The 22,897-nt window shown below is 58.5% G+C and overlaps 12 protein-coding genes across 12 annotated transcripts; 5 read left to right on the top strand and 7 right to left on the bottom strand.

Moving 5' to 3' along the window:
* Nucleotides 1-676: 676 nt before the first annotated feature.
* Nucleotides 677-1,939, bottom strand: SCHCODRAFT_01166662 (uncharacterized protein; the record flags this gene model as incomplete). Its single annotated transcript, XM_003038481.1, has 3 exons — nt 677-1,539; nt 1,590-1,765; nt 1,824-1,939. The coding sequence occupies 3 exons, from the start codon at nt 1,937-1,939 to the stop codon at nt 677-679; spliced, it is 1,155 nt and encodes a 384-aa protein (XP_003038527.1).
* A 552-nt stretch (nt 1,940-2,491) lies between these two features.
* On the bottom strand, nt 2,492-4,371 carry SCHCODRAFT_02612243 (imidazole glycerol phosphate synthase HisHF). The gene is made up of 2 exons (XM_003038482.2): nt 4,127-4,371; nt 2,492-4,073 (listed from the first exon to the last, which is right to left on the bottom strand). The coding sequence occupies exons 1-2, from the start codon at nt 4,244-4,246 to the stop codon at nt 2,544-2,546; spliced, it is 1,650 nt and encodes a 549-aa protein (XP_003038528.1). The 5' UTR covers nt 4,247-4,371; the 3' UTR covers nt 2,492-2,543.
* Nucleotides 4,372-4,612: 241 nt separating this feature from the next.
* Nucleotides 4,613-5,963, top strand: SCHCODRAFT_02488410 (uncharacterized protein; the record flags this gene model as incomplete). Its single annotated transcript, XM_003037138.2, has 2 exons — nt 4,613-4,870; nt 4,923-5,963. 2 exons carry the CDS (start codon nt 4,613-4,615, stop codon nt 5,961-5,963), a joined length of 1,299 nt encoding a protein of 432 aa, XP_003037184.1.
* Nucleotides 5,964-7,698: 1,735 nt separating this feature from the next.
* Nucleotides 7,699-9,291, top strand: SCHCODRAFT_02566871 (uncharacterized protein; the record flags this gene model as incomplete). The annotated part of the gene is made up of 3 exons (XM_003037139.3): nt 7,699-7,801; nt 7,857-7,925; nt 7,975-9,291. The coding sequence occupies exons 1-3, from the start codon at nt 7,751-7,753 to the stop codon at nt 9,289-9,291; spliced, it is 1,437 nt and encodes a 478-aa protein (XP_003037185.1). The 5' UTR covers nt 7,699-7,750.
* Nucleotides 9,292-9,394: 103 nt separating this feature from the next.
* Nucleotides 9,395-10,565, bottom strand: SCHCODRAFT_02612237 (ribosomal protein L4). The gene is made up of 4 exons (XM_050344524.1): nt 10,494-10,565; nt 10,392-10,446; nt 9,601-10,340; nt 9,395-9,551 (listed from the first exon to the last, which is right to left on the bottom strand). The coding sequence occupies exons 1-4, from the start codon at nt 10,512-10,514 to the stop codon at nt 9,495-9,497; spliced, it is 873 nt and encodes a 290-aa protein (XP_050202371.1). The 5' UTR covers nt 10,515-10,565; the 3' UTR covers nt 9,395-9,494.
* A 91-nt stretch (nt 10,566-10,656) lies between these two features.
* Nucleotides 10,657-11,395, top strand: SCHCODRAFT_02612233 (40S ribosomal protein S16). Its single transcript, XM_003037140.2, has 4 exons — nt 10,657-10,714; nt 10,767-10,823; nt 10,873-11,252; nt 11,305-11,395. The coding sequence occupies exons 2-4, from the start codon at nt 10,779-10,781 to the stop codon at nt 11,312-11,314; spliced, it is 435 nt and encodes a 144-aa protein (XP_003037186.1). The 5' UTR covers nt 10,657-10,714; nt 10,767-10,778; the 3' UTR covers nt 11,315-11,395.
* Nucleotides 11,396-11,629: 234 nt separating this feature from the next.
* Nucleotides 11,630-13,474, bottom strand: SCHCODRAFT_02487208 (fatty acid/sphingolipid desaturase; the record flags this gene model as incomplete). The annotated part of the gene is made up of 4 exons (XM_003038485.2): nt 11,630-12,034; nt 12,085-12,463; nt 12,513-12,553; nt 12,608-13,474. 4 exons carry the CDS (start codon nt 13,472-13,474, stop codon nt 11,630-11,632), a joined length of 1,692 nt encoding a protein of 563 aa, XP_003038531.1.
* Nucleotides 13,475-13,726: 252 nt separating this feature from the next.
* Nucleotides 13,727-14,831, bottom strand: SCHCODRAFT_02612228 (ribosomal protein L13e). The gene is made up of 5 exons (XM_050344523.1): nt 14,790-14,831; nt 14,688-14,714; nt 14,184-14,579; nt 13,947-14,132; nt 13,727-13,894 (listed from the first exon to the last, which is right to left on the bottom strand). Exons 2-5 carry the CDS (start codon nt 14,703-14,705, stop codon nt 13,862-13,864), a joined length of 633 nt encoding a protein of 210 aa, XP_050202370.1. The 5' UTR covers nt 14,706-14,714; nt 14,790-14,831; the 3' UTR covers nt 13,727-13,861.
* A 578-nt stretch (nt 14,832-15,409) lies between these two features.
* On the top strand, nt 15,410-17,544 carry SCHCODRAFT_02612226 (uncharacterized protein). The gene is made up of 6 exons (XM_003037141.2): nt 15,410-15,880; nt 15,931-15,965; nt 16,029-16,229; nt 16,286-16,363; nt 16,410-16,677; nt 16,728-17,544. Exons 1-6 carry the CDS (start codon nt 15,745-15,747, stop codon nt 17,336-17,338), a joined length of 1,329 nt encoding a protein of 442 aa, XP_003037187.1. The 5' UTR covers nt 15,410-15,744; the 3' UTR covers nt 17,339-17,544.
* A 100-nt stretch (nt 17,545-17,644) lies between these two features.
* On the bottom strand, nt 17,645-18,994 carry SCHCODRAFT_02612219 (uncharacterized protein). The gene is made up of 6 exons (XM_003038487.2): nt 18,767-18,994; nt 18,652-18,713; nt 18,512-18,599; nt 18,408-18,454; nt 18,264-18,350; nt 17,645-18,207 (listed from the first exon to the last, which is right to left on the bottom strand). The coding sequence occupies exons 1-6, from the start codon at nt 18,858-18,860 to the stop codon at nt 17,959-17,961; spliced, it is 627 nt and encodes a 208-aa protein (XP_003038533.1). The 5' UTR covers nt 18,861-18,994; the 3' UTR covers nt 17,645-17,958.
* A 307-nt stretch (nt 18,995-19,301) lies between these two features.
* SCHCODRAFT_02744712 (uncharacterized protein) lies at nt 19,302-19,991 on the top strand (the record flags this gene model as incomplete). The annotated part of the gene is made up of 1 exon (XM_003037142.2): nt 19,302-19,991. Exon 1 carries the CDS (start codon nt 19,332-19,334, stop codon nt 19,989-19,991), a length of 660 nt encoding a protein of 219 aa, XP_003037188.1. The 5' UTR covers nt 19,302-19,331.
* Nucleotides 19,992-20,050: 59 nt separating this feature from the next.
* Nucleotides 20,051-22,860, bottom strand: SCHCODRAFT_02612217 (WD40 repeat-like protein). The gene is made up of 8 exons (XM_050344522.1): nt 22,375-22,860; nt 22,248-22,326; nt 21,896-22,195; nt 21,365-21,845; nt 21,180-21,316; nt 20,784-21,130; nt 20,320-20,735; nt 20,051-20,270 (listed from the first exon to the last, which is right to left on the bottom strand). Exons 1-8 carry the CDS (start codon nt 22,822-22,824, stop codon nt 20,156-20,158), a joined length of 2,325 nt encoding a protein of 774 aa, XP_050202369.1. The 5' UTR covers nt 22,825-22,860; the 3' UTR covers nt 20,051-20,155.
* Between the last annotated feature and the right edge of the window lie 37 nt (nt 22,861-22,897).

Here is a 22,897-nt window from a genome sequence, read left to right as displayed (position 1 = left end):
CGTTGGTCTTCTAGCGTCAAAATCCAAGCTGACCTCGAATTGAGGAGCTCGACGGCGTCGATAAGGAGCCAGAAGATGCCAGGAGTGTAAACCGACAGGAAACAAAGGCAATCACGGAGACCACCGGCGATCTTTAGGTGCAAAGTGTATACTTACTAGACTATCGTTGGTCTTGATTCAGTATGATGAGGCCACGTCAATACAGACCTCGGTCCCTAACCAATGTTCTCCTATCGCCGCACCATCATGCCAAGGGCTCACGGAAGAGGTGCGGAAAGGCGCGGGTGATTCACTTCGCCCACACGACCTCCAGGCTATTGTTCTCATCATCAAATTCGTCTCGTATAGGCATATGTACACATATTGAACACCGGAAGATACAGCGTGGAAACGTCCCAAGGGTCAGGTAGAGTAGTAACGGGACACGTCGAACGAAGTCAAAGAAAAGGAGCCAGAAGGACGGTCATCACAAGGCCAACAGATATCGCCGAAGTTCAGACACGGCCCAACCCAGCTGCATACTAGAACGAGTAGAAACGGAAACAGAAGAGTAAGGTGGTAGGTACCAAGGCCCGCCCAACACTCGACCAAGTAAATTAAAGATACATCCCTGCTAGGGCCCATTTCGCCACTGTGGTACGGTAACGTCTAAGTCTGGCTTTCCAAGCCCGGCACTTTATCGGTCCCTGCCCCGCACGACGCGGCCGACTTTCTTCATCAGGCTAGTCTTCCTGCCCAATCCACCCCCACCCGGGCTGGTGTAGCCATCGAAATACCCCGTCTGCGCGTCAGGCGGGCTCTCGGGCGTGCCACGGCTGCCGGGCGTGGCGGGCAGGTCCTTGTGCGCGGGCGCGCTGTTCTCGATGAACACAAACGGCTCGCTGGCCTCACGGGTCTCCGCGTTCCGGTCCCGATGATGCCCGCCACCAAAGTGGCCCGCATGCGAGTTCTGGTGACGGTGCGCCGGCCGCGCTTGCGGGTCGCCACCTGGCGAGCTGTTGCCGCCCTCGTTGTCAACGGGCACGTTGGGCGTCTCGCGCATCTTGCGGATGCGCTGCATGAGCGACTTGGAGCGTTTGGGCGCGTTGCTGGGGGAGACGGCCGGCGGCGTGAAGTCGGCGGGGTACTGCTGTTCAACGGAGGAAGAGTCGGGAACGAAGATGGGCTGAGGGGGTGGGATGGCGCCACGGGTGCGCTGGCCACTGCGGCGAGGAGGCGTTCCATCATCGAGACGACCGTCGCGGCGGTACTTGGGTACAGCGCTAGCACGGCCGTTGTATATGGAGCTCGTCGGCGTGTTGCTGTCGTTGTTGCCACCCGCGAAGAACTCCTCGAACGGCTCGGGCTCGTGTATGCCCCATGCCTCCGCGATCGCGTCGACCTTCTTCTTGGGAGGCTCGGGGTAGGGCTCTTCGTAGGGCGACCCCGGATCGGCGCCCGGCGGGGCACCGCTGCCGCTCCATGCTAGCATAGGCGCCTTGTTGCGCTGGCGGTTGCGCGAAGGGGCACAAGCGTCGAACGGACCATCGTGGTGGAACACTAGTAAACGATGAGCATACCATTCGCCCTGCGATAAGCGCGAAACTCACTGGGGCCCACGCCAGTAAAGTCTAGGCGGTCGATGACATCCGCGTGCTGGGAACCCTTCTTGGGGCGATGGCCTCTGGTCTTGGACTTTTCCATGGCGTTGGCGGTGCGAAGAACCGAGTCTTGAGATTGGGAGCGGTGGCTGGCAGCTTGAGGGCGAGAAGTGGCCTGAGGTGGGCTGACATACGCACGATCAGATAAACGAGGTCAGGCGACGCACAAACCGAACCGCTTACATTGAGCTCTGGCTCCTACCAATGCGGTGGCGTTGATCCTGGCCACGAACCTGCACTGTCTCGCGTACGGCGTCGGTGACGTCCTTGGGCGGCCTCGGCGGGGCGCCGTGTGTCATGCGGGGAGAGGCCTTGGGGGGCGGAGGCGGGGGCACTGCGCGATGGGAGGACTTGGATTTGGGAGCCTTTGTGGGATCCGTGAAGGGATCTGAGCCGGAGCGCAACCTGCTGTGGTGGGAGCGGTGGTTGCCAGGAGGAGGAGGGGCGACGGCTGCCATTTGAATCAAAAGCCAATGTGGTCTTCTCGAGGCTTGGCTGGGTCTCACGTGCTCGGGGTGGAGCTGATGGCGAAGGCCTGATGCGGCTGCTTGCTGCTGTCGCGAGCGGCGGGGCGGGCGACGAGGAGGAGGGTAGCGTGTCGACGGTGGTGGTCTGAAGCAAAGGGCGAGTAAATCGAGTCTGCTTCGAGGCGATTCCAGCGGGGCGGATAACCGGAGTCAGCCGACTGCGCGTCATAGGCGCCGCCTCTGCATCTAGGCGAGACGTCGTCTTGGAGCATCCCGCCAATCTCCCGCCGCCCCTCGTCTAAGACTCGTTTTCTGCACCCTCGCTGACACATCCCCCGCAGCCCTCTTTCGCCTCCGTGAGTACTGGCCTCCGTGGGGGATCAGTCCCCCATGCGGCGCCAGTGCAAATCAGACAGCTCTTTCCAATTCTCTATATCTACCCTCGTCGTACAGGGATCCCCTCTGCTGCTAGCGCCGCCTTTACGTCCTCTATCCGCACCTCCTCCCGGTGGAAAATACCTGCGGCGAGCGCGGACTCTACACTCGTCTTCCGGAATACGTCTACAAAGTGTCCTGGTGCGCCTGCTCCGCTACTCGCGACCACTGGTATGTGAACAGACTTCTTGACCAGTGATAGCAAATCGAGGTCGAAGCCTTTTCCGGTACCGTCTCGGTCGATGCTGTTGACGAGCAGTTCCCCTGCTCCTAGCTTCTCCACGCCCTGAGCAAGTTCGACGACTGACAGATCTCTTGTCTCGCGTCCTCCCGACACCGTGCACTGATACCACCACGCCTTGCCGTCCTCTCCGCGCACAATCTCGTCTCTCCGCGGCCCATCGTAGCTCGCGGCCACGTAAGCTCGTTTGGGGTCGATGGAGACGACGACCGCTTGTCTGCCGTACGCCTTCGCGATCGTCTCTATTGCGCTCGTCCCGTCTCCTTGGCCGCCTCGTTCCCGCAAGCGCTCCACAGCATAGACTGCCTCGCTCCCGATGCTGACCTTATCTGCGCCAGCGCGGAAGTAGACGCCAGCGACTTCGAGGGCAGTGCGTTTGGTGCCATCGGGATCGACGCTGTCCTTGATCCCGCCACCAATTGTGAGCGGTACGAAGACGGTCTCTGCGGCGGCGCGGACGACTGCAAGCATCGGCTGATCTCGTAGAGGTGAGTGGCGGAAGGATGTGATGTTCAGCAGGCAGATTTCATCCGCTCCTGCCTCGTAGTAGCGGGCTGTGAGCGCGACAGGCTTGCCGAGGTTGCGTACTGCGCCAGCGGAGTCGGTCTTGATGTCAGACTTTTCCCGGACGTCGTACTGGTCGCCTTTGGTAACTACCAGGTCGCCCTGGTCGTTCGCGCGTACGTCCATGCATGCGATGATGCGCTTGGTGAGCGTCTGTTTCGAACTTGGCTTTAGGACCGGCGCTGATCCCGTACAAGAAGTCGCCGAGAGTGATGAGCGCTCCGTCTCGCTCTTGCGAAGCCACTCGTCCAGGAGCGCAAGCCCTGCTGCTCCCGACTTCTCAGGGTGGAACTGGACGCCAAAGACGTTCCCCTTCTGCACGGTCGACATGAAGAGCTCCTGGCCATACTGCGTGACAGTGTGCGCCCAGGTCGCGGCTTCGGGGTACGCAACGGGGTCGTACTTTGCGCAATACGAATGGACGAAATAGTAGTAGTCCTGCGCGTCCATCCCCTGCTGGGGAAACACGCGGGTAGTCGAATTCCATCCCATGTGCGGCACGGATTTGTCCGAGGAATCGAACTCGGTTATGGGGGAGGGGATGAGGTTCAGGCCGGCAGACCCAGGGCATTCGGCCGAACTGGCGAAGAGAACCTGCATTCCAATGCATATTCCGAAATACGGACGGCCGGATCGGAGGTATGCGCGCAGAGGTTCGAGCAGACCGCGGGAGGCGAGTCCATCTATGGCGGTCTCGAAGGCGCCGACTCCCGGGAATATGAGGCTCTGAGAAGGGGATGAATGGGACGTACGGCCGCGCGTTGGGGGGAAAGACTGACGGTAGCCTTGTCGAAGTCCTCCGGGGTGGCGATCCAGGTGAAGGTGTGGCCGAGCTTTGTGAGGGAGTTGGCGAGACTCTGGACGTTGCCCGCGCCGTAGTCGAGCAGATATAGTCCCATGGCGAGTGTAGAGAGTAAAGAACAAGGGAATGGACAAGGAGAGAACAAGGACGGGGCCCAGCCGAGTCAGGGCTGAGTCAACGGGGAAGAACCGAGTGCGATCAAGATCAGTGCAGGATCAGCGCTCGATTGGGCATCGGCCCATCCGGACAAGTCACCATCCGCAGACGAACCGCAACACGCAGACAACAAGTCCCCCACCGCCCTTGTCGCCTTCTTGACGTGATTCCAACTCGTGTCGCCCATATAAAAGCACAACACACGCCCACCATGTCATTCGTAACAATGAGCCCGCCCATCGCCATCCCCAACGCCGTCGTGGCCGCCTCCGTCTCCCCCACCACCGGCGCCAGCCTCCACGAGCGCATGGCCCAGGCCGCGTCCGGGAACGTGCGGCAGCCAAAGGTCCTCCACCCGGTAGAGAACGAAAACCTGCGCCTGCTCCTCCTCGAGAACATCTCCCAGGAGGCCGTCAAGCGTTTCCGCTCGGAGGGCTTCCATGTCGATCACCACACCAAGGCCATGTCCGAGGAGGAGCTCCTCGAGAAGATCCCCCAGTACCACGCCATTGGCATTCGCAGCAAGACTAAGATCACTGCGAAGGTGATCAAGGCTGCGACCAAGGTACGTTCCCTCCTACCCTCTGCACCGAGTTTCCCCACTCACATTCCCCTAGCTGATCGTCATCGGCTGCTTCTGCATCGGCACGAACCAGGTCGACCTCGAGACCGCCGCCCGCGCAGGCATCCCCGTCTTCAACTCCCCCTTCTCCAACTCCCGCTCCGTCGCCGAGCTTGTTATGGGCGAGCTCGTCGTTCTCTCCCGCCAGCTCTTCGACCGCTCGGGCGAGCTCAAGGCCGGCATCTGGAACAAGCAGTCCAAGGGCTGCTGGGAGATCCGTGGCAAGACCCTGGGCATCGTCGGCTACGGCCACATCGGCTCGCAGCTCTCCGTGCTCGCCGAGTCCTTCGGCATGCGCGTCCTCTTCCACGACATCGTCAACCTCATGCCCCTCGGCTCGGCGCGCCAGGTCGAGAACCTGAACGCGCTGCTAAACGAGGCGGACTACGTGACGCTGCACGTCCCCGAGACGCCGGAGACGATCAACATGATGGGCCGCGAGCAGTTCGCGCAGATGAAGAAGGGCGCGTACCTCCTGAACAACGCGCGCGGCAAGGTCGTCGACATCCCCGCGCTCATCGACGCGCTCAAGGCGGGTCACGTCGCCGGTGCCGCCATCGACGTCTTCCCCCGCGAGCCCGGCGCGAACGGCGCGCCCTTCGACGACGAGCTCAACAGCTGGGCCTCCACCCTCCGCGCGCTCCCCAACGTCATCCTCACCCCGCACATCGGCGGCTCGACGGAGGAGGCGCAGCGCTCGATCGGCGAGGAGGTCTCCGCCGCGCTTACCCGCTGCCTCTGGTACGGCTCGACCGTCGGCGCGGTCAACTTCCCCGAGGTCGACCTGCGCGCGATCTCCGCGGACGAGAACGACCGCGTGCGCATGTGCTACGCGCACAAGAACGTGCCCGGTGTGCTGCGCCAGGTCAACGACGCCCTCGCGTCCTTCAACGTCGAGAAGCAGTACTCCGACTCCAAGGGCGACATCGCATACCTGTTGGCAGACATCGCTGATGTCGGCCCCGACGACCTCAAAACCCTCCGCGACCGCATCAACGCGACGGAGGCCAACATTGTCACCCGTTTCCTCGCATAGATCTTCGTTGCTGACCATATTTAATGCTTACTATTGTACATTAGCGTGTCTTCTGACTCTGTAGCGCCTTAGACATCATTCAACTGGAAAGTACTACTAAACGATGTAATACCAGCTCTACGTACAGGGCACCAAAAAGGAGGAGTAGCTTTATGCTTAGCACTGTTGGACTCGGAGTCGAATGAAGCCATTGAATGACGAAGTCACAGTCAGCGGGATGTTCTACAATACATACAGCAAGTTGAGCACGCAAGATCCGTGTACAAGAAAAGCGCGTGCGGGCAAGTGCGAGTCTGAACGCATCAAGGCTCTTCCTCGGGGTCGCCTATACCACTCTGCAATATAGCGAAGTGCGTCTCCATCTCCGGCAGACATGGCGAATCGTAAATCTTGCATGAACGTGTGTTGCCGCGCGCCTTTTTGAGTTGCAAACTGAGAACACGCACAGTTAGTTCCGAGGCTAGCCCAGGTCTATGAGGGTGCACATACCGAGTCGTGGAGGCGTGCGCCATGATATTCCCACCGATGGGTTTCTTCTCGTTGCCCGCATAGGGTCCGGCGGCTGCGTCGGGGTTGGACATAACCTGGTTCGTTACGACAACCGCAATTCCAAACTGAAAACGACCATGAGCCTCAGCACGTTTGAGGGGAATAGCGTGTCTTTACCTCATCCGCCAGACGCTGAAGGGTCCGCAGGAACTTGCCCAAGTGGTTCTGCCGTGAGGAGAGCTCCCCACGGCCGCTAAAATCCGTCCGATAGAGGGCCGTGCAGGAATCCACGATCAACAAGCAGAACCTGGAGATGAACCATCAGCTCGAGGCGTACAGGGGGTAGAAATTGAGGCACATACCGAGACTCGGACATGAGCGCGCTAGCGCTGGTTAGGAGGGAGTTCTGATGGTCCGCGTTGTACGCGCGTGCGTATGCAACGTTGTCCAGCACCTCCTCTCCGTTCAGGCCGAAGCGCTCTGCTACGGCTAGCAGCCGGACAGGACGGAAGGTGCCCTCGGTATCGATGTACAAGCACTTTCCCTCCCCTCCGCCCATGCTGACAGGAAGCTGGCAGGTCACGGCCAGCGTATGGCATAGCTGAGACTTGCCAGTCCTGAACTCGCCAAACAATTCGGTAATCGCACCCGTTTCGATGCCGCCTGCGAGCGCGTCAGTGATTGCATATCGCGCGCATATATGAAGATGACGCACCGCCAAGGAGCGCATCGAGCTGCTTAGAGCCTGTCGTAATGTGTACGAGCTCGGATCGTCGTGCATGCACCTCTGTAGCGCTTTGAAAGCCAAGGGGGACGATCTTCTGGGCTGCAGCACATCGTTAGGATCGCGCATATACCCAGTGCCAGCGGTCGGAATACGCACCTTCGGCCAGGATCTTGTCCGCCTTCTGGTCAGAGATGCCCTTTATAGTGACCAGGTTCTTCTTGGGCGTGAACGCGACAGCCTCAACCGTGTTCAGTCCCGCCTCCGCGAGCTTCTTAATGTCATTGGCGTGGATGCCTGCCTCCTGCAGCTTCGAGACCAGCAGAGGGCCTGCAAGCTGGTAGTCCTCGCCGGCCTCTTCTTCCTGGGATGGCTGGGACATGGTGCGGACGCGGTGGTCGTCGATGAGTAAGGGAACGGACAAAGACGCGAGGGACGAATATTCCCACGATGCACGCACGCAGTCATCTCATGTGACCGCGTGCTCATGTACGGGTCCGACGCCACATCGATCTCTTGCCTCTGCCCACCACGTACCTCTAGCCACTGGTCTCTTCCCGTTCCTCACACCGAGATGTCGTTTGGTTATGGCCCCTCTCATGCTCATATTATAGCCGCATGTATAGTAAGCCACCCTTCATCCAGACATCGTACGCAAACTAATCGGACCGCCTCCACAGGCGTCTGAATTCGCCGAGGTCCTTACTGAAGAAGAACAGAAGAACGGTGTCATTCCATGTAGTATAGCTGTATGTGTATCTACGATGCACACTGTTACCTTGTCTGACGCGTGTGCAGCGCGTCGATCACCGCCTCCTTCAAGCCCAGGATCTACGTGACTCCCAGCCCTGCCCCATCAACAGGCTTCCAAACGAACTGATTCTGGCCATATTCAAGGCCGGTAACACTCTCGAAGAACAGTGGAAGAACGCTCTGTCTCCTCCTGTGCGCTTCAGTCATGTCTGCCGACTGTGGCGCGCCATCTCGCTCGACTCCGCCGGGCTCTGGACCAGAATATGCATGACGGCACGCAAGGATATGTCAGTCAGCGTCACGCACGGCATGCGGTCAAAGAGTCTTCCCTTGGAGGTTCATCTTGACTGTACCAGGGAAGAGCTCACGCCCAACCAGGCTGCGCTTCTCATCAACGTTTCGCCACGCATAATTGAAGTCACAATGGAGGCGTGTGATATCATCTTCGTCCACCGTATGCAGCGATATATGGAGACCGCGCCTTGTCTGCGCAGGTTCGAGTACCGCGTCCCAGAGAGCTCTCCCTCGGCACATCAGTGGCTTGCTCACAACTCAACCTATCGAGCGGCCATTCTACCCACTCTTCAGTGCCTGAAGGCGGACTTCACATGCTGGCGCTGCCTCCCCTCGATGGACGGCTTGGTTCATCTCTCCCTCGCGAATCTCTCTCTTGACGGTGGCCTGTTGAACATCGTCACACGCAAATGTCCCAACCTAATCACACTCGCTCTCCCTCGCTTAGGACCTGCTACGATGACGCATAGCTCGGAAGACCTCAAGCTCGTACGGTTGCCATCTCTGAAGAAGTTAGCATTCGGCTTCAAGGGGATGCCGCCCCCTCAGGACCTAGCAAATATTCAACTGTACTTGCCCAGCCTGGAATACCTCGAAATCTTCGGCGACTTCATCAGCCATCCAAAGATTCTCGACATGTTCTCGATTCCGGACGGTTGCAACACACTCTTCCCGCGACTGGAGACGGTCCACTTGCAGAACACGACCGAAAGCATGGACGAGCATGTGCCGCCTTTCTTGCAGTCCATCGCCAGCCTCCGCCATCTCGTCCTGACAGATCGTTATGGTCGTGTTGATACCATTGTGAAGTGCCTCGACAAGCTGCAGAGCCTTCATATCAACTACACTCTCGCTCATGGGCAACTGTCTGCTCGCGGGCTCGCCTCGCACATACGCCAGGATCAACCCTTCCTCGGCTTGGAAGAACTGTGCGACAAGGTTCACGTCCGCGCTACGGAGCATTCGGCCATAGCACAGGTACCTGGGATGCTTCCATTACCTCCCGGCGAGTTTAAGTTGCTCACGCGAGAGGACATGAAGGCGCCATGCGAAACAGTGGAAGGCTGATTGAGGGAGGGGAGTACTGATAGCACCTGAACGGTGTTTAACAATGTATAAGCGCGCAATATACTTCTCTAGGCAGTCCTCGCAAGTGAGATCAGACACATTGTTCCAGAGGTGAGGGTGTGTGACGCCCAAAAAATATCATCGAGACGTGCGCAAAGGCACTCAAGTAGCGAGTAAGTGTGTACATCTACGAACACTGTATCTCATGCTGCTTGAGGTGCTGGTGAAGGCTCAGCAGCTGGTGGCTCAGGTATCGTCGTCTATCGACTTGTCAGCGACAAGACTATCTCAGGTATATTGCCTGCTTACCTGAGCCAGAAAGTCGGCCTCAGCCTCAGCCTCGAATGCGACCAGAGGGATCTGAGCGACAGGTATATCCTTCTTCAAGGACTCCTCGAAGTACTTGACGGCATCCAAGTCCGCGACGATGCGCGGCCACTTGAGCGTCTCGTAGACGTTCAACTCCGAGGCGTGAACGAGCTTGACCATGGGTATATTGCGGAACGCGCGCTCCAGTGTTTCCGGCAGTTGCTCGCTCCCTGTCACGAACAGTGTTTTCCGCAAGCCCAGGGTCTCAATCCGCTCCGCCAACGTGCGCGTCTTGCCCTCCGGCCATTCTAACCGGCGCATGATCCCGAAGTTCTGCTCCTTGACCTTCGCACTAAGCGCAACGCGCATGCCCATCTCGATGACCTTGCGCGGCAGCTTCGTGCTGAAGTCGCGCGGCTTCGGACCGAAGACGACGCCTCCGCCGCGGCGGATGGGGCTCTGCGCGTCGCCGACGCGGGCGTTGCCGGTGCCCTTCTGGCGCATGATCTTGCGCGTCGAGCCGCGAACTTCGGCGCGGTTCTTGGTGTTGGCGCTGCCCTGGCGGAGGCTGTCGCGGTAGTGGACGACGCAGAGGTGGAGGATGTCACGACGGATGGGGTGGTTGAAGACGGAGGGGTGGAGGACGGCGAGCTCGCTAGCCGGCGGGCTGCGCTTGTCCTGCGCCGTCCTGTGTAGGGAGGGCGTGAGCTGGACGCATACCGGCTGCGCCGCGGGGAGCGCTGCAGAACATGTAAGTCCGAAGTGCGCCGATCATGGTGCGCGACACGCACCGACAACGCTGCTCTTCACCACTGACGACGGCGACACGCGGGTCGGAATACCCCTCTAGTGCAGTTAAGTACACATCAAATATGCAGCAGCTTGCAACGCACCTTGAATGCTCCCTTCAACATCGCTGACGGTCTCCGGCGCGGGACTGACACGAGATGGAAGCAGGAGCCGGCACTCTGCTTAGTCAGCGGCAATCACGCCGGCAACGGCCGCAAAGCACATGGCCTTCGGCAACATCCGACTCAAACTGTACAGTCTCCCCTTCGTTGATCGCCATCGGTTCGTGTACGCCGCCCCCGACGATCTCAAGACAGCGTAGCCCGTGAGTACGCCCGTTGCCGCCGCCGTTGAGCCCATCCTTACCAAGATTATAGCCGTCTGCAAAAATGGCGTCGACCGCAAAAGCCGTGCAGACCTTTGGTAAGAAGAAGGTGCGTGCCCATATCCTTGCTCGCGTTCCCCTGCTAATGAATCGTATAGACCGCGACTGCCGTCGCTCACGCCAAGGAGGGCCGCGGTCTTATCCGCATCAACGGCCAGCCCATCAACCTCGTTCAGCCCGAGATCCTCCGCTTGAAGGTCTACGAGCCGGTCCTCGTCGCATCCGAGGAGGCGTTCTCCATCGTTGACATCCGCGTGCGCGTCAAGGGTGGTGGGCACACCTCCCAGGTGTACGCCATCCGCCAGGCGATCGCGAAGGCGCTCGTTGCGTACTACGCCAAGTACGTCGACGCGTACAGCGCGATGGAGCTCAAGAAGAAGCTCGTCGCCTACGACCGCACCCTCCTCATCGCCGACCCTCGTCGGGCAGAGCCGAAGAAGTTCGGTGGTCACGGTGCCCGTGCCCGGAGACAGAAGAGGTACGTGACAGACAGAGCTGGTTCAGTCCCGTATACTGATTTCTTCCTTCAGTTACCGTTAAGCGGCTCGCGTGCGGCTTGCTTGTATCCATACTTCCTGTTTCTCTTTCATGCTCTCCATACTGCACTCCCTTCTATGCATATGAACGAGTTTATGCCGCAATCCATGCCCGGATCCCGGATCCACACCCACAACCTGTTTGATCGTTCCCTAAAGTGCCAGCAAAAAGCCAAGCCCTCGCATCGATCGGGCTCCAGGAATCACCTCGACGCGCAACAGGGTTCAAATGTTGAAAGCTTTGTTGCGAGTGGGGAAGTACCTCTATGATACCTACATTTACGCGAACCCCCACCCACTAGAAGACAGTCTGAACCGGTCAGATCGTCTTTTCGATTTGCTCACATTGCTTTTCGCTGTCCTTCAGTTTTTTGTCGAATGCCTCCTTCGCCTCTTCCGCCGCGACATGCCCAATGACACGGACCTGCTCCGCTACGTTCCTCAGCGTGCCCAACACATCCTGGTTGCCTGCAATGAACCCGAATTCGGCATACACTAGGCCTTGCTCCTTGGCGAATTCCTTGACCATGAGGGCAGCGTCGTCCAGGTTGTGGCGAGGTAGACGCGGGAAGAGGTGGTGCGTGACCTGTAGATGGAGGCCGCCGTGGATGAAGCCGATTTTGCGCGGGCAAATCACGTCGGTCGTCGTACGCATCTGGCGCGCGGCGAACGACTCGAGGGGACCTAGGTCGGCGGAAGACATTGAGAAGTGAGAGAGGACGATCTACGGAAGGTGAGCAAACGCCTACAACGCATGCGGCGGATGAAGCCCACCTGAATATGCAGCGGGCTCGTCGCCGCATGGCTGACGAGCAGGAACATGAGAGCCTTCTGCCACGAGCCGCAATTCGCAAGCACGTTTCCGTACCAATACCAGAAGACGACGAGGCCAATGACTTCGAGCCACCAAGCCCAGCGACCACCCTTCGTGCGGCGAGTGTCGAATGCCCGCTTGAAGAGGTGGCCGTATGAGAGCGCGTAGAGGTTGAATCGGGCGAACGCCATGACGATGTAGAAGAGCTTATGCTGGATGCGGATGAAGATGTCGGCGAACATGTCGAAGTAGAGCGTGCGCTTGTAGTATGAGGAAAAGAGGTTCTTGAAGAAGACGGGGGAGATGGCGAAGAAGGGAAGGTGTTGAATGTCGGGGTCACTGGGGGAGGGTCAGCGAGATCCATGGCTTCACGCAGCGTACCACGTACTGAGAAGGATGGTTCGTGACGAGGTGATGGATGTTGTGGTTCTATACATCGCATTAGCACCTTGCACAGTTCTAGACCAAGCGCATACCACTCACATCGACCCACCACCCGATACTCAGCCCGCCAATGAAGTCCGCGATGATGATGGAAATCAGCCTGTCAATCTCCCATATGTGCGTAACCCCCACATGCCCCAGGTCGTGCGCAGTGAACACCAGCTGCTGCCAGAACAAGCCAAGGCATAGTGCGCTGAAGAAGATGTAGTCGTGCTTAAAGCACCAGATCGAGGTCGCGGCGAGCATCGTGTAGCGGACGACCTCCGGACCGTACCCGCGGATGTACTTGCATTGGAAGAGCCCGGCGTCCTCGATGCGCTTGCGTAGCTCATGCCAGGCCTGAGAGTGGCGCGCCTGGATCTCGGGGGACAGACCACTAGCAGGGCCGGGGGTGATAAGTGCGAGCGTCGGACCGTCCTTCGCGTCAATAGGACCCTTCTCGTTCGGGTACGCGGCATGCGCTGCGTCTAGCGTGTCGCGCTCGACTAGTAGAATCTGCGAGGAGGGGAACAGCGAATCCGCGTCGCCCTCGCCAATCAACGCGTCGGCCTCCTTGAACCAGCCCCATGCGCCGTCAGGCCCCTGCTTCCGCACCCAGCCCGTCATCACGGGCGGCACGTACGGGTGCCACGGCAACGCGCTCGCGTCGAGCGCGCCGACTGCGTACTTCCGTATCGTCTCGCACACATCGTCCGGGTGGAACGCGTCGACCTCGTCCGTGCAGTCACGTCCGACGTAGTGCAGGATCGCGGTCTCGCCACCGGGGTGCGCCGCGAGCCACGACTGGGGGACGCGGAGGACGAGGCCGTGGTAGATGAGGAGGTGCTCGCCGGCGAGGATGCGAGCGCCGATGTCCGCGCGGCGGATGGTAGGCAACGACTGGGCTGCGGAGCGCACGACGACCATGATCGTAAGCGCAAAGGAGGGTGCGCGAGGTGGGATTTCTGGTCAGGCGATTCTCAGCGCGATTCCATGTACTGGCCACCGTTCTGGACAAGCCTCCTGCGAGCGTTTGCAAATATGTCAGCTGGGGGCGGCGACTCGCGAACACCCCATTGCTATATACCCTGATTTTACAGTAGCTTGCGGGGACGAGGTGGTGGACGTTGATTCTCTTGCTCTAACTTCCTATCTCCGCTCAATTCACTCCAGTATCAAGGAAGCGCGGCAGTGGATGGTCATATTGGCTGCATAAGACGTAGTGGGGCATATCGTGCGAGTTTTCAGGGTACAATGCACAGATACATATGGTGTAGGCGGCGGCAAGGCGGGTAAAAAGAGCGAACAAGACGTTTACTTCTTCTTCGCGGCCTCCTCTTCCTCCTTCTGCATAAGGAGTAAGCTCACCGCGGACAGCCATCACGATAGAAATGCAGACCTTGGCCTGGCGCGCCTTGCGGGCACCCTCGTGCCGGGCGTTGGCACGAGCAATGCGGAGAGAGCGGAACGCCTCAAAGTTGCGCTCCTCGTCGGTGATCTTGCGGGGGCCCTCGATCGGCTGACCGTCGGGGATGGGGATGGCGGCAAGAGTCGAGCGGACAGTGGCGGCCTTGAGGTCATCGCCCTGAAGTTGAGGTGAATGATAGGTCCAGTAGTTGGCAAGTCTGTCACGTACAGTGGTGTCACCCTTCTTGGGCTTGCCAGCCTTGCGGGGGAAGACGATCAGGCGCGCCTTGTACGCCTGCAAGCGCTCCACGTTGAGCTTCTTGCCCTCCTCGCTCAGGTTCCGCCTGCGGTGGTCAACGGCAATGCCGATGCTGAGCGCCTCCTTGCGGCCGACACCAGCCTCCTTCAGCTCGGCGAGCGTGAAGCCACGGCCCTCACGGAGCTTGCGGTTGTAACGCACGGTCTGGCCGCGGACAGCCGGGCGGAGGACATCAAGGGGGCGAACGCCAAGGGCAGCAGCCTTCTTTTTGCGCGCGATGCGGCGGCGCTGCTTGCGGCCCGGCTGGTCAAACCAGGTCTTGACGCGGCGCTGCCAGTCCTTGCGGAAATGGTTGTCGTGAAGGACTGGTGGGGTGGTTTAGCATGGAGACTTGGGGGAGGGATGAAGGCGATCTAACCGTTCTACGAAGGCAAGTCAATATAGATGCACGATCAAGAGCTCAATGGCACTCACGTTTTTGCCGAAACCCATCTTGCAGCCCTGAGCGACGTATCAGCAAGACGATAATGCGATGGAGGTGTCGAGCAGCAGCCTCCAGCAACGGGCGATACTCACGGCTTAGTCTTGAGGGCGTTGACGGGTGCCTCGAGATCGCGATGCTGCCTGCTCAGCGCAATACGTGAGAAGCACCTGCCGAATGCGGCCAAAGCCACCGGTCACAGCTGTATAGACCAGCCGGCAAATACCGAGCGGGACGCGAAGTTCAACTTTCCCAGGCTTCCAATTTAGCCCTCATTCGCCGTTCCCTGAGAGTGTGGCCCCTCCTTCCTCTGGCCCATCCATCCACCAAACTGTGCTTATGCTAGCTACCTTCTTTTCTTTTTTTGTCGTTTGCAATGCCATGTCTTACCCAATCCCTTGTTTACGCCTCGATTGGGCAACTGCGAAGCTCATCGCGCAATCAAGCGTCTGATAACCGACCAAGCTGCTGCGTTCGCGCGAAGTATCCGCGTCAGAGAAGCCACGGGCGCCATAGAGGCATCAATGTTTGGCGTTCTGGACGGCGCTGGAGAGGCGATACTGTGGTGATAGGGCTGATCTTGAATAGAAACATACAGCTGAACTGTCAGTATACAGCTGCCGCATTCAATGCGCGACGTCGGACGGGCGCGCAGTTATGGCCGCCCTTCCCGCAGAAGGGGAAAAATACGAGGGTGATTCGCAAAGCAGCCTGTCAAGACGGACACAATCACGAAGTGAGATTGAGGTAAGGAAGCCTATGGGTGTAGCAAGGATATAGCAACTTGCTCGGTGGAAAACAAGCGACTCCAAATTACGCGCTCGCAGCTCGGTTGTGCAGCGCCTTGTTGTCGAACTTGGGTGTGCGCACCACGTGGGGGGACGGAGGAGGCTGTGGGAGCAGCGCCACACTGATCATATGGGGCCGCAAGCGCCTCGGCTCAGAGTTTCACTCCGGTGACCATCTCGGTCGGCAATCGCTGACCACAGTACGTTCCTTCCTTCGCTCCTCCCCTGCTTCTTTGCTTGCTCCTGCTTCTCTCCTTTGCCCATGGTCGCACCAGCGTCCGTCGGCATCCGCGGCGTCGCCATCGCGCTGGCCGCCGTCTCGTCCGCCCGCGCCTTTTCCTTCAACATCGACACCAAGTCCCCAAAGTCTTGCGAGGACTTCACCGTATCCTGGAGCGGTGCGTCGTGCCCGTCCTCCCCGTGTTCATTCGGTTGATATACCCCGCAGATGCTCAGGCGCCCTATTACCTACTCCTCACGCCGGTATGAGCCCCCTTCCCTCCTGCTCGTCGTCGCTGCGGCGGGCGCTCACTCCCTCTTTGCTAGCCCTTCGGCGTACCGCGAAACTTCTCGCTCGACGATGGCCAGACGTCATTTACCACCCAACTACCCATCGCGAAGTCCAAGAAGTTCGTAGCCACGATGGTGGATAGCACCGGCAAGGGTGTCTCCTCCGACGTCCTAACGGCTGGCGACTCGAGCTCGTCGTGCGATACCGACGACCCGAAGACGAGCTTCGAATTCGAGGCACGTCAACGTGCTTCCTGTAACCAAGACGAGGCTAACCATCAATTCCATCATAGCTAAACTCGGCACTACAGCAGTGTAGACCATACGTCTTCAGCGGCTACGGCGAGGCTAGCAAGCCCGTGACAGCATACGTGCGTGCTTCTCCTCGGAGTTTTGACAACTTCTAACTTCCTACAGGGCATTATACCCCTGGGGGACTTCATCACCCTGCATCCAAATGACAACAGCGACTCGTACGAGTGGATGGCAAATGCTGCAGAAGGGACTTCCATCATTTTCACCATGGTCGATAGCCAAGGGGGCCAAGGCGGTGCCTCCGACACGAAGCTTGTGGGAGCTTCCGATGATTCTTCCTGCCTGAACGACAGCTCCCCGACAACCACAGCAACCCCCACCGCCTCTTCGGGTAGCGATTCGGGAAACAAGGTCTCCATCGGGGCAATTGGTACGAACTGCCACATGCTAGTCCATCGGGATGCTTACCATGTCTCACAGCTGGTACGGTACTCGGTGCGCTAGTGTTCTTAGCAGCCGTGGTCACCCTCGGATTGTTCTGGCTTCGCAAACGCGGGGGCGACAGACAACCATGGGAGCAGAAGCGCAGACAGTCGCTCGCCGTGCTCGAGGTCGACCCGCCCTCGTACGATCGCCACCAAGGAGAATTTATGCCCCCTGGCGGGCAGTACGACGCCGACCCCTTCGTCGTACCCCCACCAGTAACCTATCAACCCCGCGACAGCGCCGTCCTTAGCGACTCCGACCACGCCGCAGCTCAAGCGCGCTCACGCACAATGTCCATGAACTCCGGCGCGCTCTCCTCCTCGACCAGCAAGGGCATGCAGACGCCCACCACCTCCCGCTACGCCCACTCGCGCTTCATCCTGCACACCGACGTCGAGGACGTCGAGCCGATGCCGGACGCGGAGGGCATCATCGAGCTCCCGCCGCAATACACGGAGCGCCGCAGGCGGCCGTCGGACGCGAACGCGAACTCGAGCACTGACCTGCTCGGGCGGAACGAGAAGGACGGCAGCTACGAGATGAACACGCCGTCGACGGCGGGGGGCTCAGGCTGGCCAGCGCCGGACGGGCACGGGCACCACTAGACATACGTGCGTGCATCTAGTATACCGGTGCGCGCGACGGACATTTGTATAATATCCCTTCATCCTTCGTGTCCACCAGCTTACCTGTCCTGAGTGTAATTATCTATACAGTACTGATTCGCTACCCTCATTGCACCTGCTGACGCGCTGCAGGCTCGAATGTAAACGGCGTTCCGCTTGCGATATACTAAAGGTTGTTGGTTGACTACTTAATGGGTTGCGCATAGCCGCTGGTTCTCATGGGTGTTGAATGGAGGGAGATCCCACAGTTGTAGCAGGTTGTAGGGTAAGCCGAACTTCTCTTGCACGGAAGCGCTGAGTAGTGAAGTCAACCTACACGCGGGGAAGTCGCTCTACAAATTCAAGATGATCATGTTCGTGTTTCCAACTACTAACCAACGACGGGTACAATGAGGTATAGATAATGGCAAGGACGATAGCAAGAACAATAGGAAGGTCAAGAGTCGCGCGATGATTTCTACAGATGGGTTGGACTTGGGCTACATAGACGGTCAGACAGTGTCCTCCTGGTAACAAGCGCGCCGAGGCAGCATACTCGCCTTCTGGCACATACCTCTCTTCACTTGTACCAGCGCACACAATGCTACTATGATGGTGATTCACGCTGTGGGCGTCGTCTCCATAGACGGGGTGTCGCCGTCGGCTATGGTGGATTTCGCGAACGCGTCGACCATGGCGTCGGCCTCTTTCCTCCGGCGGTGGCGCTTGCGGCGGTCGTCCTTGATGACGCGCTCGATGCGGCGCCGGGACTTGTTGTGGAAGCGGGGATCTGCCACGGCTTGCTTGACTTTATAGCAGGCAAGTTCGATGCTTGCCATCAGGCGCACGGTGTCGGTGTTGTTGAGGGCCTGTGTACATGATCAAGATGAGCATTGAGATAGCATGTGGGGGACTGGACACGCACATTCAGAGACCAGGAGACGACGCGATTTCCATCGACGCAGCTGATAACGACAAAGTTGCCGCGCTTCTCTGCTTGGAGGTCGACGCCCTGTGAGGAGAGGCGCGCGTCAGTGTCGTGTGCCAGCGCTGAAAGTGTGGCGCGCACCTCGCCGAAGACAGACAGGATCTTGCCGGTACTGAGAGATCGCACAACTAGCCGAGGGGAGAACGTTAGGAAATGCAGAGATCGACATGGGATGGGTGACGCACCGACACGGGAGGAATGGCCGTTCAGCTCCTGCGTCACCAGGCCCTTGCCCAGGTATGTCCAGTTATCGCGGTCGGGTCGTCGGACGTGCTAGACGCGCGACGTTAGGTAGGTGATTCGCCACCGTGTGGTTGTTACTCACCACTTTGACTTGGATTTCGCGGAATGATTCTCGCGGCTGCGGTGCGGCCTGCTGGGGTGGGGCTGCAAGCACTGCAGGTCAGCATCGTTCTGCGACATCGCACGCGCATCCTCACGTTGGGGATTCGTAACCTCGGTCGGCTGCGTTGTTGGTGGCTCTGGGACAGGCGCGGCTACTGGCGCAGAGTCGACTTGCATGCTCTCGTCCATGGCTTAATGAGGTCGATGCGTCAAGTGGGGGATTATATGAGGCTAATGTCGCTATGAGTGTGCACTGAGGCAGAGCTTCGCGTGCTTTGGTGCGTTCTGAGGCGCTGTACTTGGGGGGATGGTGGCGGGCTCTGAACAAGACCTGCTGCCTTGACGCGGTCCTCTAATTGCGTACGGTCACGTGGGGCTTCGGACCTTGCCATTTTCGGCACAAAGCACTTGGCAAGAGCCACAGCGCGTCGCCACTCATGGGTCCCACAAGTATCTCACTACTCGTGGCTAAAGCGTCGCACACAGCCCCAGTTGTCTTTGAGGATCTGCATACCCTGCTTCCTGAATGCAGGCTTATAGACACGTCTTCCTCAAAGTCGACCCTTTCAGTGGCTCGAGCGAAAGATGGCATTCCTCAAAGAGCTGTACCTTGGCACCGGGATATAAGATGCGATTTCTGCGTCTTCCTCCTCTAAAAACATGGCTTTTTCTTCACCTACCAAGTCTCAGCCCTACAGCCTCGGTCCTGACAACACACCCGTCGGACGGGAGATCGATATGTGGAGACGTCTCATATCCCCAGAGAAACCTAAGAAGAAGAACAATGCCGCACCCAGGAAACGTATCGGCGAATACGCTGAGCACAAAGCTTGGTTCGAACAGCGTTTCGGGCAGCGGATTGTCTCAAACGTTGACACGAACTCGAACGAACTCGGAAGGGTCGAGCCCACTTCCAACAAGGAGGAGGACACTGAGGGACTCGGGAACGACATAGAAGGCGATTGTGATCAGAGCAGCGACCTCGAAGACACCGCTCTGCCAGGCAGTGACGATACTGTCACTGACGTGCACCGCCGTGCGCCCTCGCTTTCGGGCACCCTCGAGGATGTCGATAACGATCCAACGTCGGACGTGGTCAACTCTTCCGACGACGATGATTCTGGCTACGACACCCCGAAGTACGCCGCCCCCAGTGTGCATAGCCGGTGTAATGTCGATTCCGGGTACGACAACGGCAAGTCCGATGCCTCTGAGGACTCCGACGACGAGGAGGAGTCTGACTCCTCAGGAAACTCGGACGAGGAGAAGGAGTTTGACTCCTCTGAGGACTCAGACTCGAATGACGAGGAGTCCGACTAATGGAGTGAGCATCCACCCTTCTTGAGCACCGTCAATAGGAACGGAACATGACGGTCACTGTTTACTTATTCTGCTGTTTCCTGTACTGCTTGTCATCTTACTATACATTACTGACCTCGAGGTCAAGAAACTTACTATACATATCGCACTGTATCGTTACTTATTTATCTGGTATCCGGAGACATGTAATTGCCAGCCACCAAACACAAATTCCTCGGCGTGAATTGAACGTTTGTGATAGGTGTCCTCTTCGTCGGGAACGTCGACAGCAAGTCCGTCCTGGAATTGTGGTCAGCCCAAGTCGACTTCCCAACACATCCCAACTCACGTCTCGATACTCTGCTCTTCCCCATGCCCCCTTTTCTCCCCCTCCGCAATCCCATTGGCCATCTTCGGCGCATACCCACCCGGCGCCTTCACATCCCAGCACCTCACCGTCCAATCCGCCCCACCACTAACTAGCATCGACGACTCCCCGCTGAACGCCAGCGAGTATATCGACGACGTGTGCCCGGTCATCTTCTTTATGCGCTTGCCCGAGCCGAGGTCCCAGAGGTTGATCGCGAGGTCCTCGCCGGCGGAGGCGAGGTAGCGGCCATCGGGGCTCATAGCCAGGGCGGAGAGATTGCCCTGGTGGCCGATGAAGACGCGGACGGTGCTGCCTTTTTGAACGTCCCAGAGGCGGGCGGTCCAGTCGCTCGAGCCGGTGGCGAGATAGAGGCCGTTGGGGTGGAATTGGACGCACTGAAGATAGATCAGTGGCTATAACAGGATCAAAAGCACCAAACTTACATCGACATCGCTGAGATGCCCCGCGTATATTCGGAGACATGACACCCGGTCCGTTGACCATAGACGTGCAGTTCGGTCGCGGCTGCCTGTTGCGAAGTAGATCCCCATCGGACTCCACTTCACGTCCCATATTGGATTCTCATGCCCTCGATATGCCACGACGTTCGTTAGGGTATCCATGGACCATAATCTCGTTGTAGCATCCGCAGAACACGAGAGCAGGTATTTTGGTGGCGCAGCAGAGCCAGATAGTGGGTCGAAGTCGACGGAGTATACAGGCCCACTGTGTCCGATGAGTTTTCGAGTCGTGCTGCCTTTCTTCTCTTTCGCGCGCTTAAGGCCAGCAGCTTGGATGGGTTAGGATGGCATGACTATAGATAGATATTGTGGACTTACAGTCTTTGACATGCGAAGGTATGTCATTCCGTAGACCTCGTAGCTTCTCACCGTTCAAGGACCACAGCCGCACGTAGCTCTCAGCAAAACCAGCTGCCATCAACGATGTATCCTGCGAGAAGGTTGCACACGGCGCGCTGGAATAACAGTCAGAAACAACACTACGGTTATGGAGAGATACCTACCCCTCCGGCACATCATGCAGCGTATAACAACATATACTCGGCAACACCCTCGCCCTCACCGCATTCGCTTGCGGCGAATGCACATCCATCGTCCCCAGCGTCGACGGCTCCAACCGTATCCTTCTCCTCTGATCCTGCACCCGATGCACCTCCCTCTCGACATCAATCGTCTTGAAGTTCGGCGGCCTCGGCGGCAGATCCGCCTCCGTGGGCGCAATCAACCCCGGCGGGGGCGCCTGATTCAAGAGTTGCAGCTCAGCCTGCGCGGACGGATCCACGATGGCCTTCTCTTGGAGGGTGCGCTGCACTTCGGCGCGCTGGGCCTCGGGCATGGGGGCGGGGCCGAGTTTGAGTTGTCCTTTTGAGGCGTTGAAGGCTTGGGGGTTGTAAACTACGGCGGCGCCGCGCTGTTGGGGAATGAAGGAGGATAGGAGGCCGGTGTTCTCTTCCCAAGATATTGCGGTGTTGTTGGATTGGGTCACTGAAAGAGCCATGAGCTCTGAGGGCTGCTTCGCGAAAGGTTGGACTTACCGTCAAACTTCAAGTGGTTGTTTACCACGCGCATGACCGCTGACCGTCCGCGCTTCCCCTTCTCCCCATTGAAGCCAGCACCGCTCCCAAAAGCCTCTCCGCTTACTCCATCCGTAAGCCATCCCAAGAGGAGACCGAACGCAGTGTTGCTCATCCGGATAACGTATTTGACGTTCCGAAATTGCTGGGCCAACTCATCCTTTTGAACATGGGCGGGGAGTAGGAGGGTAGAGAAATGGTGTAGTGTGGTGTGATGGGTTTGTTGAAAGCTGGGTGAGTACTTTTGGAAGAAGCGCTGGGCTGGGGAGGAAGGGTGAGTACAGCGCTTATGCTGAAGGGAGCTGTGGCGCACCAGAGTCCTTGAAGCCATGTTGGATGAGGTCAAGATAGAAGTGGCAGAAGATAGGGAAGAGGATGGGTCTGAATTGCGGCTGAATGAGAATTAGTCGGGGTCCTGCTCAGTGTATGGGTAGACGTACTCGATACATGTCCAGCGATCCATCAACCCAGCTTTGCAACTCCCTGAAGCCTTCCTCCTTGTCGGAGGGCTCATGCGACAGGATCTCTTCCGCCCCCACTGATCCCAGACTTGCGATCAGGTTCTGTATGCTCGCTGGGTTCGACATTCTGGACAGTTCCTGCAGTACAGTCGCGCTTGAGTTCATCACATTATCGTTAGGTCGTGCGGGGTTGTGTGCGTAGACAGCAATCGCTTTGAGCAGATCATCTGCAGACAGAGTTTCTGGCAGCGCTCCCTTGTCCGCCGAGGAGCCCCCCTCCTGCAGTTCCTTCAGAAGCGTCTCGCTCGCTTGCTTATGCCCACGGGCTTTCAGGTATTCGATGATGATGCGATCCATCGGAGGGATGCCATCGGTAGAGCTAGCAGAGGGGGACGTTGCCCCAGCATCTGGTGTACCGGGGGACGACATGGTAGCGTAGAGCAAGAGTTGGGAAAAGCTGGTGAGTTGATGAGAACAAGAACGCGTTCCTCGTCCCGGGGCT

This window comes from Schizophyllum commune, assembly GCF_000143185.2.
Source record: "Schizophyllum commune H4-8 unplaced genomic scaffold SCHCOscaffold_2, whole genome shotgun sequence".
NCBI lineage: Eukaryota > Fungi > Basidiomycota > Agaricomycetes > Agaricales > Schizophyllaceae > Schizophyllum > Schizophyllum commune.
Note: the sequence above shows the minus strand (reverse complement) of the source record. Positions and strands in the feature narration are given on the sequence as shown.

Coding starts and splice junctions, on each gene's coding strand:
- SCHCODRAFT_02612243 (XM_003038482.2), bottom strand. CDS start 4,246: ATGGGACTATATCTGCTCGACTACGGCGCGGGCAACGTCCAGAGTCTC. Junction 4,074..4,126: donor AGGACTTCGACAAGGCTACC/GTCAGTCTTTCC, acceptor TCCCCTTCTCAG/AGCCTCATATTCCCGGGAGT.
- SCHCODRAFT_02612237 (XM_050344524.1), bottom strand. CDS start 10,514: ATGTTGAAGGGAGCATTCAAG. Junction 10,341..10,391: donor GGTGAAGAGCAGCGTTGTCG/GTGCGTGTCGCG, acceptor CATGTTCTGCAG/CGCTCCCCGCGGCGCAGCCG. Junction 9,552..9,600: donor AGGCCGACTTTCTGGCTCAG/GTAAGCAGGCAA, acceptor ACAAGTCGATAG/ACGACGATACCTGAGCCACC.
- SCHCODRAFT_02612233 (XM_003037140.2), top strand. CDS start 10,779: ATGGCGTCGACCGCAAAAGCCGTGCAGACCTTTGGTAAGAAGAAG. Junction 10,824..10,872: donor AGACCTTTGGTAAGAAGAAG/GTGCGTGCCCAT, acceptor TGAATCGTATAG/ACCGCGACTGCCGTCGCTCA.
- SCHCODRAFT_02612228 (XM_050344523.1), bottom strand. Junction 14,133..14,183: donor CCAAGAAGGGTGACACCACT/GTACGTGACAGA, acceptor CCTCAACTTCAG/GGCGATGACCTCAAGGCCGC. Junction 13,895..13,946: donor GCAAGGCGCGCCAGGCCAAG/GTCTGCATTTCT, acceptor CTCCTTATGCAG/AAGGAGGAAGAGGAGGCCGC.
- SCHCODRAFT_02612226 (XM_003037141.2), top strand. CDS start 15,745: ATGGTCGCACCAGCGTCCGTCGGCATCCGCGGCGTCGCCATCGCGCTG. Junction 15,881..15,930: donor CTTCACCGTATCCTGGAGCG/GTGCGTCGTGCC, acceptor TATACCCCGCAG/ATGCTCAGGCGCCCTATTAC. Junction 16,678..16,727: donor GGTCTCCATCGGGGCAATTG/GTACGAACTGCC, acceptor CATGTCTCACAG/CTGGTACGGTACTCGGTGCG.
- SCHCODRAFT_02612219 (XM_003038487.2), bottom strand. CDS start 18,860: ATGGACGAGAGCATGCAAGTCGACTCTGCGCCAGTAGCCGCGCCTGTC. Junction 18,600..18,651: donor GCGAAATCCAAGTCAAAGTG/GTGAGTAACAAC, acceptor TCGCGCGTCTAG/CACGTCCGACGACCCGACCG. Junction 18,208..18,263: donor TCGTCTCCTGGTCTCTGAAT/GTGCGTGTCCAG, acceptor TCATGTACACAG/GCCCTCAACAACACCGACAC.
- SCHCODRAFT_02612217 (XM_050344522.1), bottom strand. CDS start 22,824: ATGTCGTCCCCCGGTACACCAGATGCTGGGGCAACGTCCCCCTCTGCT. Junction 22,327..22,374: donor GATCGCTGGACATGTATCGA/GTACGTCTACCC, acceptor ATTCTCATTCAG/CCGCAATTCAGACCCATCCT. Junction 20,736..20,783: donor GGCATCTCAGCGATGTCGAT/GTAAGTTTGGTG, acceptor ATCTATCTTCAG/TGCGTCCAATTCCACCCCAA.